Raw genomic sequence first — 15,915 nt, 5'->3', positions numbered from 1 at the left:
CATCCCCCACAGCAGCAGCGCAGCAGCTTGAGTGCAGAGTGAGATGAGCTCTGAGGAGAGATCACGAGTGCTGCTCAAATGATGGAATAATCTGTCGTGGATATGCGTTTTTAAAGCACTTTTACAAGATCTAGCAGCTTTTCCTTCCTTTATATTTAATATAAAATACCATAAATTAAAAAAAAAATTGAAAGAAAATGCTGTTAATAAAGTGCACGTTAAAGTTTATTTTAGAGCCTCGAAATAATCCACACATCTCCCTGATTTTAACTCAAACATTTGATTAAACAGAATTAGTAAAAATTAAGATATGTGTTCCAAAGAGATCGTTTAAAAGTGATCATGTGCTCTGTCCATTAGAAAGACGTACGCCTCCGTTTTTATTTTATTTTTTATTTTTTTATTTAAGTTTGAAGAACCAGTACTGTGAATAAATCAAACAAAGATCTAGGTGTTTGCCAAAATATTTATTAGGTCAAATAAATGTAGTCACAATTTCAACGTGAAATCCAAATACGTAACTACGTCATGCACGCACGTCAGCTGTGGATGTGTTTTCCCGGGAAATGCAATCACATGGCATTGCTTGACGCGAAAAAGACGACAACCCCCATCAATGGACGCTGGAGAGGTGAGATCAAGTGTTGTCCCGAAAATGCATGATAACTAAAATACACTGTGAAATATGAAAGTTAGTAAGATGTATGTTTACTTTAGTGGTTAAATTATTTTCTGTTAATGTTTTATTTCTCGATTGTATTTGAGTTTGATTCTCATTTGATTTTTTTTTTGCAATAAGGAAAAAAACAGTTTATTGCTTATTTGTAGGCATTGATCAGCAAATATAATTTTGTTATATTTCATATAATATCTCTTTAGATTCTACAATTTAATCAGTGGTAGCCTGTTTTTCTCATTGTAATTTGAAATAATTAATTTTCATTTTTTATTATTTGATGTCATTTTTAATTTTATGTAATACATTATTTACACTTTTTTTTTTTAGTGGAACACAAAAGTATCCATGTTTTTTTATTTATCTTCACAGAGCTTTTTTGCACAATGACAGTACATAGACACTTTATAGTATTTTTTATTCTGTGTGTCAAGCTCCAAAGCAGACAAAATAGTCCATATGAATCTATCAGGTTACTGACTGAAAATCTGTAGCTTTTAAATTAATATGAATATGGATTGACATCAATCATCTGGTCACAATGGTTTTTGGCATCAATGATATTGCTGTTTTTTTTAATCTAAATGCCTGTTTCAGACTGGTCACATGTGCTGTCATTGCATAGAGCTCTGTATTACATTTAAAAATAAACTTTAGTGTTCCACAGAAAAACACAACACAGGTTTGTACAATTTTAGTACAGGATTAGTACAATAATTATGTACATTTTTGGGTGAACAATTCCAGTAAGATCAAAAAGATTTTTAAAATGCTTATTTAATCCATTCACCTTATATTTCTTTTTATTTCTTTTTTTCCAGAAATAATGCTGAAAAGCAAAAGGCGTAAAACACCTCTGCAGGATGCAGAGGATCACATGACCCGTAGAGCTGATAAGCCTGGGCTTCAAGAGCAGTTCATCAGCAAATATAAAGGCAAGTATTTATGACTAACCAGATACACGAATGGTTTGGTCTTGATGTCATTAATGCAGAATAACCTGCTTTACAAATAAAGTCTTGTAGTTTAAAGGGTTAGTTCACTCAAAATTGAAGTTTCTGTCATTAATTACTCACCCTCATGTTGTTCCACACCTGTAAGACCTTCATTCATCTTCAGAACACAAATTAAGATATTTTTGATAAAATCTGATGGCTCGGTGAGACCTCTAAAGCTACTAAAGACATATTTAAAACAGTCATGTGACTACAGTGGTTCAACCTTAATGTTATGAAGTGATGAGAATATTTTTTTGTGCACAGAAAAACAAAATAACCACTTTATTCAATAATATCTAGTGATGGGTGATTTTGGGCACACAAAAAGTATTGAACTGCTGTAGTCACATGATCTGTTTTAAATATGTCTTTAATAGCTTTCTGAACACTGAAAAAGGAAATGATTTTGCTCTCAATGCAGGCCTCACTGAGCCATTGAATTTGATCAAAAATATCTTAATTTGTGTTCTGAAGATGAATGAAGGTCTTACGGGTGTGAAACGACATGAGGGAGAGTAATTAATGACAGAATTTCATTTTTGGGTGAACTGAACTTTTAGGTGGTTATTGGTTTGTATGTAAACCAGGACAATGGATCATTTTTATAATAGGGTTAGTTCAAATAATGTCATTTATTACTCACCCTCATGCCGTTCCATACCCGTTAGACCTTCAATAAGGTGATTATTTTTTTTGCAGCTATCAGTATATCGTTGTGCATGATCATGTACATGATCAATGTTTTTTTTAATTTTTTTTTTTTATTATTGGGTTTTGGTTAAATTCCTGAAGTAAGGGCTGCTTTTTCACTTTTTTTTTCTAAGACACAATATACATCAGTAATACCCTCTTGTGATTTAAAAAAAAAAAAAAAAGCTTTTACTTTAAAGGCAGTTGCTAACAAGTGTCTAAATGGGAGACAGAGGTTTGTCTGGGACATTAAAAATCGTCACCTGAACAGATAAAGTCATCTACTCACTAGTCACTTTCACAGCCTCGTTGTGTTTAGAGGTAGATTTAGGGATGTACACTGTACACAACCATTCAAACATACATTATAAGAATGCAAAACATTATACTTATTACACAGGGAGATGGATTTTTAAAGTTTTACAGTTCCTGGAGGCACATTTATCAACAACAACAAAAAAACTCTTTATCTAAAGCCAAAAACCATCCATAAACATCCATACACCACAAAGACAAACTATCCAGAAGCGATGCATGTTAAACACAGAATTTTCTTTTAAAAATAATATAACAAAAACATGTTCTAGATGATTTCTTGAAGCTTAATCATGAGGACGATGAAGTTTTGCAACTGTGGTGTATTAATAGGCAAACTTAAGCTTAGTTTCTGCAGCAATACAAAAGCCAGTTAAAACAACATATAGGGTTTTAGTTGAGGGAACCAGGGGTGTGTGAACTACCGGATCACCTGCAAAAATACGTCATCGCTGCAGCACTCTATTCTAAACTATATAAAGCCAAGATAATATTGCTTATGTATGAAAGAGTATAAAAATTTTAACTATATAATTTTAAGACTTTAAAGTATAATGTAATGTATAAAAAGCACAGCATACTTAGAAATTTGCCTGGCTATTGACTATTTTCATTCAGTAATTTCCCTTTTACATATAATGTACATCATATGGCAGAGAACTTTAAGTAATGATCAAAATGATAGTTGACTTTTAATAAACTGCTGAATCTAATGCATTTCTCCTCTTCAGGGCGTGGAGTTTTCACCACTAGAGCTTTTTTCAGAGGTGATTTTGCTCTTGAATACAGAGGTGAACTTCTGAGTTCAGAAGAGAGTCTTGACCGAGCTGAACACTACACTGAGGCCGAGAACGCGTTCCTGTTTGAGTTTCAGTGGTGTGGCAGAAATTGGTGGTGAGTACAGACCTGTTGGATTGATGTAGTAGAGGCACTATATTGTATCGCAAACCTGCAAGATTTAATTCTAGCGGGTTTGCTGTCTCGTGTTTTTTAATTGACTTGTTTTAAATGACCATCACATGCAACTTGAAAAAAGAAATGCCTCTATCGTGGTCAGTAGACGAGGTGGCAGCACAACTGTAATGATCAGACTATAATCCCAATCACTTTGAAGCGGTACTAACTGCAGTGGAAGAACAAACCGAGCCAAGTTGAGTCGTACCGCACAGTGAGAAAGTGCCATAAAAGAGCAATGGCACCAGGGTTCGTTTTAATCTAAACAAACATACCAAGTGTGAACACACCCTTAATACTTAAAATCAACCATGAACTGACTTGAAGGGTGCTGAGTGCAGTTTCTTTGAGTCATCAATATTCGTTTTTAACCGTATTCCCAAAAGAGAACAAAATGGTGAATGTTAGATGCATTTGTCTGCTGAGAGGATGTTGCCATACACTGTCCGATAGATCCGTGGTTCTCAGACCCTCCTCTCTGCAGATTCTGTTTGTCTCCTTAACCTGACACACTCGGTTGAGTTCATAGAGCTGTGTCCTGATGATCAGCTGATGGTCTGAATCGGGTAGATTAAAAACGAGACATACAACTTATGCAGAGCGGTGGGTTTCCACTTAAAAATAACTCTACTTGTCTAGCATATATAAGATTACAAGTATTGAGTAATAATTTTATGTCTTTATAGCATAGATGCATCTAAAGAAGACGGTTCCTTGGGAAGACTTGTAAATGACGAACACAGAAATCCTACTTGCAAAATGAGAACCCTTGAAGTGAGCAGGAAACCTCACCTGTGTCTCTTTGCTGTGCGAGACATTCTACCAGGGGAAGAAATCACTTTCAATCACGGATACTCAGATTGGCCATGGCGAGTCAAGGTACTATCAAGAAAATGATAGAAAGATTGATCAGTAATTCAGGATAATCTTTTACTATCTGATTAGTTACCATGTGATTGTGGTCTCATATTTCTCAAGCCTTTGAATCAAGCATCAACTGAATCCTCTGATAAAAAGCCATCCATCAGTTTGGGTCCGCAGAGATCGGTAAGTCCACTTTAAAACATCTGTATCATTATTCTATATTATTGACTCTTTTGTGAGTAGTGTGTCTGGGTGTTAACAGAAGGAAAGGAGTGATAGATAAAGTTACTGTAGGACAGCTAGAGTAATTACTAGTTTTTCTGTTCTATACAAACATTTCTGATTTTTATATTCACTGGTTCCTTTTCTGGCATCCAGCCTCATTGTGCTGCTCCTGTTTCTTCACCTGGATTGGACGAGGTGAACAGCAGTGGTCCACATAAGCAGTCAGGCAAAGCAAGAACATCAAGAAAAACGGTAACTATCTCATAATGCAGCAACTATTAGATGATTTCTGGGAAAAACTGTTGATATTTGAAATCGACACCCAAACAACCACACCCCTCCCTTCATTGCTCCGCCCCCAAAATACTGAACACCCTATTCAACACAGGCAACTACTAACAGCTGATGCACAGGTGTTCAACTAGAAAAGATCTTTATCGCTGGCAGACCATGGGATGCATTAGAAGGTTTGTTTTTAGTTGATTGTAGGTGCGTGTCCACTTCATCCAGCACACTTTGTGTAAACGCTCCAAATGGTACAAAATAATATTCTGTCAGAATTGTAAAAGTTAAAGTGGTTCCTTCCCGGTCTGGAAGGAACCACTGCGGAGAAGCACAGTATCTGTGTGACTCGTCATAGACATAAACAGAGAGAAGTAGCTCCAGCTACAGTGTTCTTTAGACACATGCAGTTCTGTTTATTAACCGCTCAAGCACCAAAAGTTATGGAATGTAAATGTAGCGCCTTACTACCCACCTCTGCTAGTTACCTAGTTATTGTCACAATTTTATTTTCAATATTGTTAATGTACATTTTATGTTTGTTTAAAAGGTTAGTTCAAATAATGTCATTAATTACTCACCCTCATGCCGTTCCACACCTGTAAGACCTTCATTCATCTTCAGAACACAAATTAAGATATTTTTAATTAAATCTGATGGCTCAGTGAGGCCTCTATTCAAAGCAATGACATTTCCTCTCTCAAGAACCATAAAGGTACTAAAAACAAATTTAAATCAGTTCATGTGAGTACAGTGATTCAACCCTAATATTATAAAGTGACGAGAATATTTTTGTGCACCAAAAAAACAAAATAACGACTTTTCAACAATATAGTGATGGGCCGATTTCAAAACACTGCTTTGGAGCTTTATGAATGGGTTGTTTGCACATGACGTCACAGCAGCAGCGCGAATGAGTCTGGAGGGCAGGGAGTGATGTTTCTATATAGGAATCCTATCAAAAACTCAAAAGGTTTTGCATTGTTTATAGTTGCTCAAATCGTTAAAATCGAGAACCCAGAAGGTGTTTATATCGTTTACATAACTTATACCGTTTTTTATAACTTTTCATTTTTTAACGTTAAAAGTTGTCGCCTTTTTATAGCGTTTTGCATCTGCTGATACTGAAATTAATATGGATACTTACCTTTTGTTTTTGACTCGGTTAAATATTAACATTCTACATGCTATCGTTTGCAGGGAGGAGAAGATATTTTATCCTATTTAATTATAATTGGGTGTTTTCCCTTCAGTTTTGTAGAATTGTTTACAATGTTGATCTGGTTACCACGAGAATAGTGTCACGCGCTGTTGCTTTCAGCCGTCGTATGGTAGAAAATGTCCAAATAAAATAAATATTTAACAAGCTGACAGAAGATGATGCATTTCTTTGTTGGAAGCGTGTAAATGTAACTAGTTTTAATGTTATTTTTGTAAATATTCACTTTCCCCATAAGGAGAATCGGAGGGTCACGATCAGGGGACGGACACCGACACGCTGTATTTTTGTATTTATTTCAACAAATGACCAAAATCAAACCCATAGAAGCTTGTGAACAGTTTTGAAGTGGCTGTGTGCAAGTTACAATCATTCACAAGCGAGTGATCATACTCGCAAACATAATGTTAATTAATTATTGCACAAAAACCAAATACAAAACTCAAAAGTATGTTTGTTTTTTTTGTTTTTTTTTTAAGTGAAAGGCAGTGGGTTTATTTAGTGACATTATTACATTTGCTAAAAGTCGTCTTTCCTCACCTTCTCAACCAAGGCGAAAATTGTATTACCGTCCATTTTTTTTTTCCCCGAACGATACTGTGAGTTCCTATTACAATTCTCGATTCAGCATAAATGACCAACAATGGCGACATTTTTCACAATCAAAAATTAAAATACTGCACTTGACTTCACTAGCAGAAAGGCAGCGCGATATAAACAAACCAGACTAGAACTGAACGCGGCGTGACGGCAGCTTCACATTCTCTATATCTGCCTCCGCGATGGCAATCAAGTCTTTCAATTCAGTGGAAAAGTCTCTCCTCTTCATAACACAAGGATCGCCAACATATGTTGTGATTTTCTGTTTAAACCTTTCTAAACCAGCACAGAAAGGACTTTTCTCCATCTTTTCCATTCTAATTTTCACTGCTTGCCCTCCACCGGAATTTTGCGCTTCACCAGAACCACGTGATTGCAAACAACCTATTGAATCAGTGACTCGGAGCGCCAAAGTCATATGATTTCAACAGTTTAGCCGTTTGATAGGAGAGCCGAGTCACTGATTTGATTTGTGAAGCTCCGAAGCAGTGTTTTGAAATCGGCCCATCACTATATTGCCGAAGTCGTTATTTTGTTTGTTTGGCGCACAAAAAGTATTCTCGTTGCTTTATAATATTAAAGTAGAACTACTGAACTCACATGAACTGATATAAATATGTTTTTTAGTACATTAATGGATCTTGAAAGAGGAAATGTTATTGCTTTGAATAGAGGCCTCACTGAGCCATCGGATTTAATCTAAAATATCTTAATTTGTGTTCTGAAGATGAACAAAGGTCTTACGGGTGTGGAACGACATGAGGGTGAGTAATTATTGACAATATTTTCATTTTTGGGTGAACTAACCCTTTATGCTAAATACTTCTTTATATATCCACAGAAGCGGTTTCAATCAAGACTGGCAAAATTAAGAAAACATCATGAAGATTGCTATGAACGTTTTAACAGGGCAGAAATTGAAAATGAATGCAATACGATTGCTAAACAGCTATCACAAAAAGATTGTTTGGTGAGTAATATGTCAACATCATCACAATACTCTGTGATCAACACCTCAGTCCATTAACAGCTAATTATTTTAATATTAATTAATAGTTTCCTTAGTTCTTTTGCTTGTAGACCTTGTTTTTATTCAAATTATATTTTCAAACTGTTACAGTCATCCTTAGTCACGTCCACAACTGATGCATCCTCTTCATCACCACCCTGTGCTGTGTCCACCTCTGTGATGACCTCATCACCGTCACCGTATTACCGGTTACCAGAGGGGACACTGCAGTTGGCAAAAATGAGTAAAGTCCTAATGGCCATGGAGAAAGGAACACTGTCTGACTTCAAAGGAAAGAAACTTGACAACATTGAAATTGACCCAAATGGTATGAGTATACTTGAATGGTCTGTGTGTGTCTGTGCTGTATATATTTGCAAAAACTGTACATTATCATATGTTACAGATGCTAAGTATAATCAATAAACTGTTGATTTTTTTTATCAATTGTTTAGAGCAACTTGAGGCTCAAGGTGATTCCATGTCAAGTGATGAGGAGGATTACAGTGACGTATCTCAGACAACAGCACCAGCAGAGACTGATCCACCTGTTCAATCTGATCAATCTGTTTCACAAGAGGATCAAGGTAAGAAAAATCTCTAAACTACACACACAATAATCATCAAATAACCATAAATTAGCTCCAAGCAGCAATAGCCATCCAAAAGCTTTTCAAAATTCAGAAAAATCTACACATTAGGACATATGTATGATTTGGTCATACTCACTGATTTAGTTGTTATGAGAATTACATTTTTAATTATTCCATAGGTTCTTCAAATGCTCCAAAAAAGAAATGGGAGGACAATGAGGTAAAAGCAGTAGAGAGACACATGATGGAGTTCATCAAGACATGCAAATTTCCTGGTAAGCAAGACTGTGAAAGATGCATTCACGCAGAGCCAGAAGCTTTGAAGCAGCGAACATGGACTGGTGTGAAAAATTATGTGCGGAACAGGATCACGACTCTTAAAAGAAAGGGTGGTTTGTGAGGAGGCACAAACACAAAAACACTTCAGTGCCTTTTATAACTTCTTTACTGTAAAAAAAAAAAAAAAAAAAAAAAATATATATATATATATATATATATATATATATATATATATATATATATATATATATATATATATATATATATATATATATATATATAAAAAAAAATAATAATACTGTAAAAATATAATATGATGTGGAAAGTGTTAAAAGTATTATTTGTGTGAAGAGAGTGGCTCAACTAGTGACCAGCTCATTGAAAATGCTGTACATTAAAGTTGTTAGCAGAAGACTGTACTGCGATGTTGCATAAACTAATCAAAAATACTTTTCTTTAATCTGTACCATTTATCCCAAGGGTTGTGGAAAAGAGGGAGGAGCGAATGTAAAGGGGATGAAAAGAGGGAGGAGTGAATGTAAAGGTTGTGAAAAGAGGGAGGAGCGAATGTAAAGGGGATGAAAAGAGGGAGTGAATGTAAAGGTTGTGGAAAAGAGGGAGGAGCGAATGTAAAGGGGATGAAAAGAGGGAGGAGCGAATGTAAAGGGGATGAAAAGAGCGAGTGAATGTAAAGGGAAGGAGGAGGGTGAAGGTAAAGGAGGAAGTTAGAGAGAATTTAAAGACTGATGAATGGAGGAAGTACGGAAGCCTCCAAGTTAGTGCCAGTTTTGCATTTGCATCGTTGTCCTTTGTAAATTGTTTTTTTTTCTAATCTTTTTGAATTTCTGTTATTCTCCACAATGTGTTGATATTGTTAATATTAAAGACTCATTTAATCAGTTTGTCTCACTAGAGTCCCCAAAGAGTCATTTTATCGGAGTGTGTGTATCACTAGAGTCCCCAAAGAGTCATTTTATCGGACTGTGTGTATCACTAGAGTCCCCAAAGAGTCATTTTATGGGATTGTGTGTATCACTAGAGTCCCCAAAGAGTCATTTTATGGGATTGTGTGTATCACTAGAGTCCCCAAAGAGTCATTTTATCGGATTGTGTGTATCACTAGAGTCCCCAAAGAGTCATTTTATCGGAGTGTGTGTATCACTAGAGTCCCCAAAGAGTCATTTTATCGGATTGTGTGTATCACTAGAGTCCCCAAAGAGTCATTTTATCGGAGTGTGTGTATCACTAGAGTCCCCAAAGAGTCATTTTATCGGAGTGTGTGTATCACTAGAGTCCCCAAAGAGTCATTTTATGGGATTGTGTGTATCACTAGAGTCCCCAAAGAGTCATTTTATGGGATTGTGTGTATCACTAGAGTCCCCAAAGAGTCATTTTATCGGATTGTGTGTATCACTAGAGTCCCCAAAGAGTCATTTTATCGGAGTGTGTGTATCACTAGAGTCCCCAAAGAGTCATTTTATCGGATTGTGTGTATCACTAGAGTCCCCAAAGAGTCATTTTATCGGAGTGTGTGTATCACTAGAGTCCCCAAAGAGTCATTTTATCGTAGTGTGTGTATGACTAGAGTCCCCAAAGAGTCATTTTATCGGAGTGTGTGTATGACTAGAGTCCTCAAAGAGTCATTTTATCGGAGTGTGTGTATCACTAGAGTCCCCAAAGAGTCATTTTATCGGAGTGTGTGTATGACTAGAGTCCCCAAAGAGTCATTTTATCGTAGTGTGTGTATGACTAGAGTCCTCAAAGAGTCATTTTATCGGAGTGTGTGTATCACTAGAGTCCCCAAAGAGTCATTTTATCGTAGTGTGTGTATGACTAGAGTCCCCAAAGAGTCATTTTATCGGAGTGTGTGTATCACTATTTTTATTCATATAGTTTTTTGACTATTATTACATTTTGCAGAAAACATCCCTAATGTCTTAAGGCCCCAGTGAGTAGCCAGAGATGACTCTGGTGAGGAAAACATCTTAAGATGTTTTTGGGGTAATGATTATTTGCAGTCAATGCTAAATTAGCTAGAGGGATGCAGGCAGTGGTCAGGGAAGTGTTCTCTGCCTTGAAGTCAAGACAACTTTATTTCTAAAGTGTGTTATACTATACAGTTAACTTCAAAACACCTTAAAATAACTGTTGCAAATTGTAACAATTGACATGACTTATATTTGAGTTGTAAAACAGTTCTGCAGAAGACAATAATGTCATTATTCAGCTTAATTCAGTTCATCTTTTGTTCTCTGATAGTCAATACAGTCGAATCAATAATATTTCTGAATGTTAATTGTCATTTCCCAACTGAGCAATCCAAAGGCACTCGATCTCAAGCTGCAAATCAAATGAAAATGTATGCTACCCATTTTCAGTGCTCTTGAAGAAGTTAAAAAGCCCAGTTTAGTCTCTCACACTAGTTTCTCTGCTCTAGCTTGATTCCAGTACCCAGTATTGAAACTTTGAATTGTAATATTACACTTCTGTGTCTTCTTAGGATAAATAACTTACAAAATTACAAGTTACAACAAAGTCCTGAAAGTGTACCTTAACCAGAGTCTGTGTATCTCCACAGTCCTCAAAGGATGACTAGATCAGAGTTTGTGTATGTCCCCAAATTGGACATATAAAATACTGTCCCCAATGTGAAGGTAAAGTGTCAGGTCTTTAAGGAAGTGTTTTATTGATAAAATCAAGTGATATCTGTAATAAGGGCTTCTCCAGAAGCGCAGTGATGTCTTTCTTTAGTCTCTAGACCCTTCAGAAAGGGTAGTCCCTAAAGGTAGGGTATCCAGTCATACGTCCTCACATTGTAGTTAAGTAGGTATGTGTGTGTGTGTGTGTGTGTGTGTGTGTGTGTGTGTGTGTGTGTGTAGGTGTGTGTGTGTGTGTGTGTGAAAATGATTCAATGTTAATTTGCTATAAATTATATAATATATATATAAATATTTTTAACAAGAAAAATATCTATAATAAATATCTGAGGGGGTCTGTATGCCCCCTTAAAACTGGTATTTTATACCTCAGGTATTCGAATAGTGTGAAATTTATAGGCTATTTGATTCACTGTAATAAGAATTTTTTTTTAATTATTTATTAATTTTAAATGGCAAAAACATTTTAATATAAATGCAGTCCTGTTATTGAATGATTATCCCAGACGTAGCATTATCTAAAATTTTGACACTCAGGAAGAGACATCATTTGTACACTTCCTGAAAGGCATGGGAAGGTGGGGGCAGGCCCCCTCATATTTCAATGTGATAAATAGCTTCAAAATTCACCTTTAAACAAACCTTCAGTTTGTAGTCATTTTGATAATAAATGTAACACACCTCTATAGTTGAGAATAGCTAATGAAACTTAAAGGTGCCCTCGAATGAAAAATTGAATTTATCTTGGCATAGTCAAATAACAAGAGTTCAGTACATGGAAATGACATACAGTGAGTCTCAAACTCCATTGTTTCCTCCTTCTTATATAAATCTCATTTGTTTAAAAGACCTCCGAAGAACAGGCGAATCTCAACATAATACCGACTGTTACGTAACAGTCGGGGTGTACGCCCCCAATATTTGCATATGCCAGCTCATGTTCCCAACATTATGAAAGGCATTACACAAGGGCAGCCAGTATTAACATCTGGATCTGACAAGGTAAGCAAGCAAGAACAATAGCGAAAAATCCCAGATGGAGCAATAATAATTGACATGATTTATGATAACATGATATTTTTAGTGATATTTTTAAATTGTCTTTCTAAATGTTTCGTTAGCATGTTGCTAATGTACTGTTAAATGTGTTTAAAGTTACCATCATTTCTTACTATATTCACAGAGACATGAGCCGTCGCTATTTTCATTTTTAAACACTTGCAGTCTGTATAATTCATAAACACAACTTCATTCTTTATAAATCTCTCCAACAGTGTAGCATTAGCCGTTAGCCACGGAGCACAGCCTCAGACTCATTCAGAATCAAATGTAAACAATATAACAGTATACAATACTCACATAATCTGCCGCATGCATGACGAACACCTTGTAAAGATCCATTTGAGGGTTATATTAGCTGTGTAAACTTTGTTAAGGCACTGTTCAAGGCAAACGCGAGCTCCGTGGGCGTGGAGCACGAGAATGAAAGGGCCAGTAGCCCTGAATTGGCTCAGTTATAATGATGCCCCAAAATAAGCAGTTAAAAAAATTAATAAAAAAAAATCTATGGGGTATTTTGAGCTGAAAATTCACAGACACATTCTGGGGACACCTTAGACTTATATTACATCTTTTTAAAAAAAAGTTCTAGGGCACCTTTAACCTCACAGGGACTAAAGTGTTGTGCTTCAGAAACAGAGGAAAATTGAGGAAAAAAATCTCTTGTGTGCTTCATGAAGCAAACACATGGAAATGTACATTTTCTCTTAGCAAGCCATTATCACATTCATGAGAATCCTGACATTTGTGAATACATTGCCCTTTCTCATGCAAATAGCTCTTTTTCTTGCTTTCTTCCCTAATATGTGGATATGAGGATCATGTGACTACCAAAGTATCTGAGAGACATGTAAAAAGGGGCACTATTATCTAAGATGGTTTCTGCTGAAGGTCATCGTTTTCTGTGGCTGCCATCTCAGCCCTGCTGTTCTGCTCTCAGTCTTTTCATACAGATAATGGTGACCTCTCAGACATCAGTGCATGTAGATAAAATGGATACGGACCCTAGAGCTTTGTTACAAAACCTATGGTTCCATGAAGAACCTTTAAAGGGATAGTTCACCCAAAAATGAAAATTTTATGTTTATCTGCTTACCCCCAGTGCATCCAAGATGTAGGTGACTTTTTTTCTTCAGTCGAACGCAAATTATGATTTTTAACTGCAACCGTTGCCGTCTGTCAGTCAAATAATAGCAGTAGATGGGAACTTCAACTATAACAGTAAATAAAACTTGCTTAGACAAATCAAAATTAAAACCCGCGGCTCGTGACGACACATTAATGTCCTAAGACACGAAACGATCGGTTTGTGCGAGAAACCGAACATTATTTATATCATTTTTACCTCTAATACACCACTATGTCCAACTTCGTTCAGCTTCCTGTTAGTGAGGTCAAAAAACGCGTTCTGAAGACGGAAGTGATGTCTCGCCCATATACTTCAATGAGCGCGAGACATCACTTCCGTTGTCAGAGCGCGATCTGACCTCACACACCGGATGCTCAGGGCAGTTGGACATAGTGGTGTATTAGAGGTAAAAAATTATATAAATACTGTTCGGTTTCTCACACAAACCGATCGTTTCGTGTCTTAGGACATTAATGTGTCGTCACGAGCCGCAGGGTTTAATTTGGACTTGTCTATGGAAGTTTTTTCGACTCTTATTGTTCAAGTTCTCAATCACTGCTATATTTGACTGACAGACGGCAGCGGTTGCAGTTAAAAATCATAATTTGCGTTCGACTGAAGAAAAAAAGTCATCTACATCTTGGATGCCCTGGGGGTAAGCAGATAAACATAAAATTTTCATTTTTGGGTGAACTATCCCTTTAACACCCATGGAATTTTTCCACTGCAAAACAGGTTCTTTATAGTGGAAAAAGAATAGTGGAAAAATGTTCTTCAGAAAAATTTAAAAAAAAATTCTTTTAAATGGGACATAGCATGAATATCTGTCTTTTTCCATGCTTAAGTGCTTTAATCTGGTCCCCGGTGCATCTACCAACCCAGAAAATGTGAAAAAGGACAATCCAGTAACTTTGTTTTGGTAAGCCTTTCTCTGAAAGCATGTGAAAAAAGATTTCGCTCCCCTTAATTGTGATGTAGGCAGGGGATCTTATTAAAATATTACAGTCCGTTAATCTGCACGTTTCCACTCACTGCATTGGCAATTTTTTTTCGCAAGCGAAAATGGTGTACCAGTTCTAAGGCCATGACAAAAGTTCGAGCAAAACATGCTAACTGTTTTGTCGTTGGTTGCACAGACGAGCACAGAATAATATTTAGAGTCTCTATAGATTGGATAGCCTGTAAATTGACCCTTGCAAGCTCAATTGCTAAAAAGGAGCATTTCTGTCTGTATTTCTGTATTCTGTATTTTGGAAAAAATATTAGACCATTCACAGCATTTGATAGCAATCATGAACATTAGTCTGGTGTGTATGGCTCTATACGCTATTTATGTGGGAGTCCATACGGGTTTTGCAGCAAAGATTAACATGACGGTACAATAGTCGATGAGTTGAATCAACTTCACAACAAACGTTCAGTTGCATTCTAAAAGTTGTAACTTCTTCCTGAGTCGCTCCATCAGTGTCCGACTCCAGTTTGAACAATGTCACCGTTACTGACAATCGTCATTTTGGCTGTGTGAGATTCTCCAGCTTTGTTGTTGTTGAGCAACTGAAGCAAGCTCCACCCTCTTTTGGAAAGCAGGCAGTTCATTTGCATTTAAAGGGACACACACAAAAACAGTGTGTTTTTGCTCACACCCAAATAGGGGCAAATTTGACAAGCTATAACAAATGATCTGTGGGGTTTTTTTTTAGCTAAAGCTTCACAGACACATTCTGAGGACACCAGAGACTTTCATCTTGTGAATCTTTTCATCTTGTGAAAAGGGCATAATAGGTCCCCTTTAAGTATTTGCTTATTTAAATCCAAACAGCGACTTTTTTTTTTGGGGGGGGGGGGGGGGGGCAGTGTATTTTGTTAGAAAGTGATGGGTCACCACTACACTAGGGTTCTACAGTATACTACCATATGGTTCCTGACTCGGTTTCAGAAGCTTTATGCCAGATAGGTTCTACAGTAGAAATGACTTTAATATTTGCATAATAGATTTATGTTTAACTTGTTGTTGCAGTTTATTTCTAGTGATAAAGTATATTTATGAGCTGTTTAATTCATTATTCAAAACTGAATTAAATGATAAATTAATTAAAACTAAATAATTAATTAAAACTAAATCCATAAAATGATCCTGGGAAGCCCTAAAAGGTTCAAAATAGAGTATGAAGCACCTAACAGAAGCCTTTAAGGTTCTATATAGAACCTTTTCTTCTAAGAGTTTATAGTGTGGTGGTACAAGCAGCTATATGTTCAAATATCTTCCCATGTATAGATAGCAGAGTAGAGGATGCAAACACAATTCATCGCTGGTTTAAATCTCTCTCTCTCTCTCTCCCACTGACTCTCTGACTTATTTATGAGAG

At 36.3% G+C, this 15,915-nt stretch overlaps 1 protein-coding gene across 1 annotated transcript; it reads left to right on the top strand.

Moving 5' to 3' along the window:
• Positions 1 to 988: 988 nt before the first annotated feature.
• Positions 989 to 8,837, top strand: LOC137027988 (uncharacterized). Its single transcript, XM_067396663.1, has 9 exons — positions 989 to 1,611; positions 3,411 to 3,573; positions 4,320 to 4,512; positions 4,612 to 4,680; positions 4,876 to 4,974; positions 7,665 to 7,793; positions 7,944 to 8,160; positions 8,288 to 8,419; positions 8,605 to 8,837. The coding sequence occupies exons 1-9, from the start codon at positions 1,503 to 1,505 to the stop codon at positions 8,823 to 8,825; spliced, it is 1,332 nt and encodes a 443-aa protein (XP_067252764.1). The 5' UTR covers positions 989 to 1,502; the 3' UTR covers positions 8,826 to 8,837.
• Positions 8,838 to 15,915: the final 7,078 nt, after the last annotated feature.

This window comes from Chanodichthys erythropterus, chromosome 2 (genome assembly GCF_024489055.1).
Source record: "Chanodichthys erythropterus isolate Z2021 chromosome 2, ASM2448905v1, whole genome shotgun sequence".
In the NCBI taxonomy this organism is placed as follows: Eukaryota; Metazoa; Chordata; class Actinopteri; order Cypriniformes; family Xenocyprididae; genus Chanodichthys; species Chanodichthys erythropterus.
The sequence above is the reverse complement of the archived record's forward strand: the minus strand, read 5'-3'. Positions and strand labels throughout refer to the sequence as shown.

Excerpts from the sequence above, each read along its gene's own strand:
- LOC137027988 (XM_067396663.1), top strand. The coding sequence starts at position 1,503 with ATGCTGAAAAGCAAAAGGCGTAAAACACCTCTGCAGGATGCAGAGGAT. Across the intron at positions 1,612-3,410 it reads GTTCATCAGCAAATATAAAG|GGCGTGGAGTTTTCACCACT; the intron begins GCAAGTATTTAT and ends TCTCCTCTTCAG. Across the intron at positions 4,975-7,664 it reads CAAGAACATCAAGAAAAACG|AAGCGGTTTCAATCAAGACT; the intron begins GTAACTATCTCA and ends ATATATCCACAG.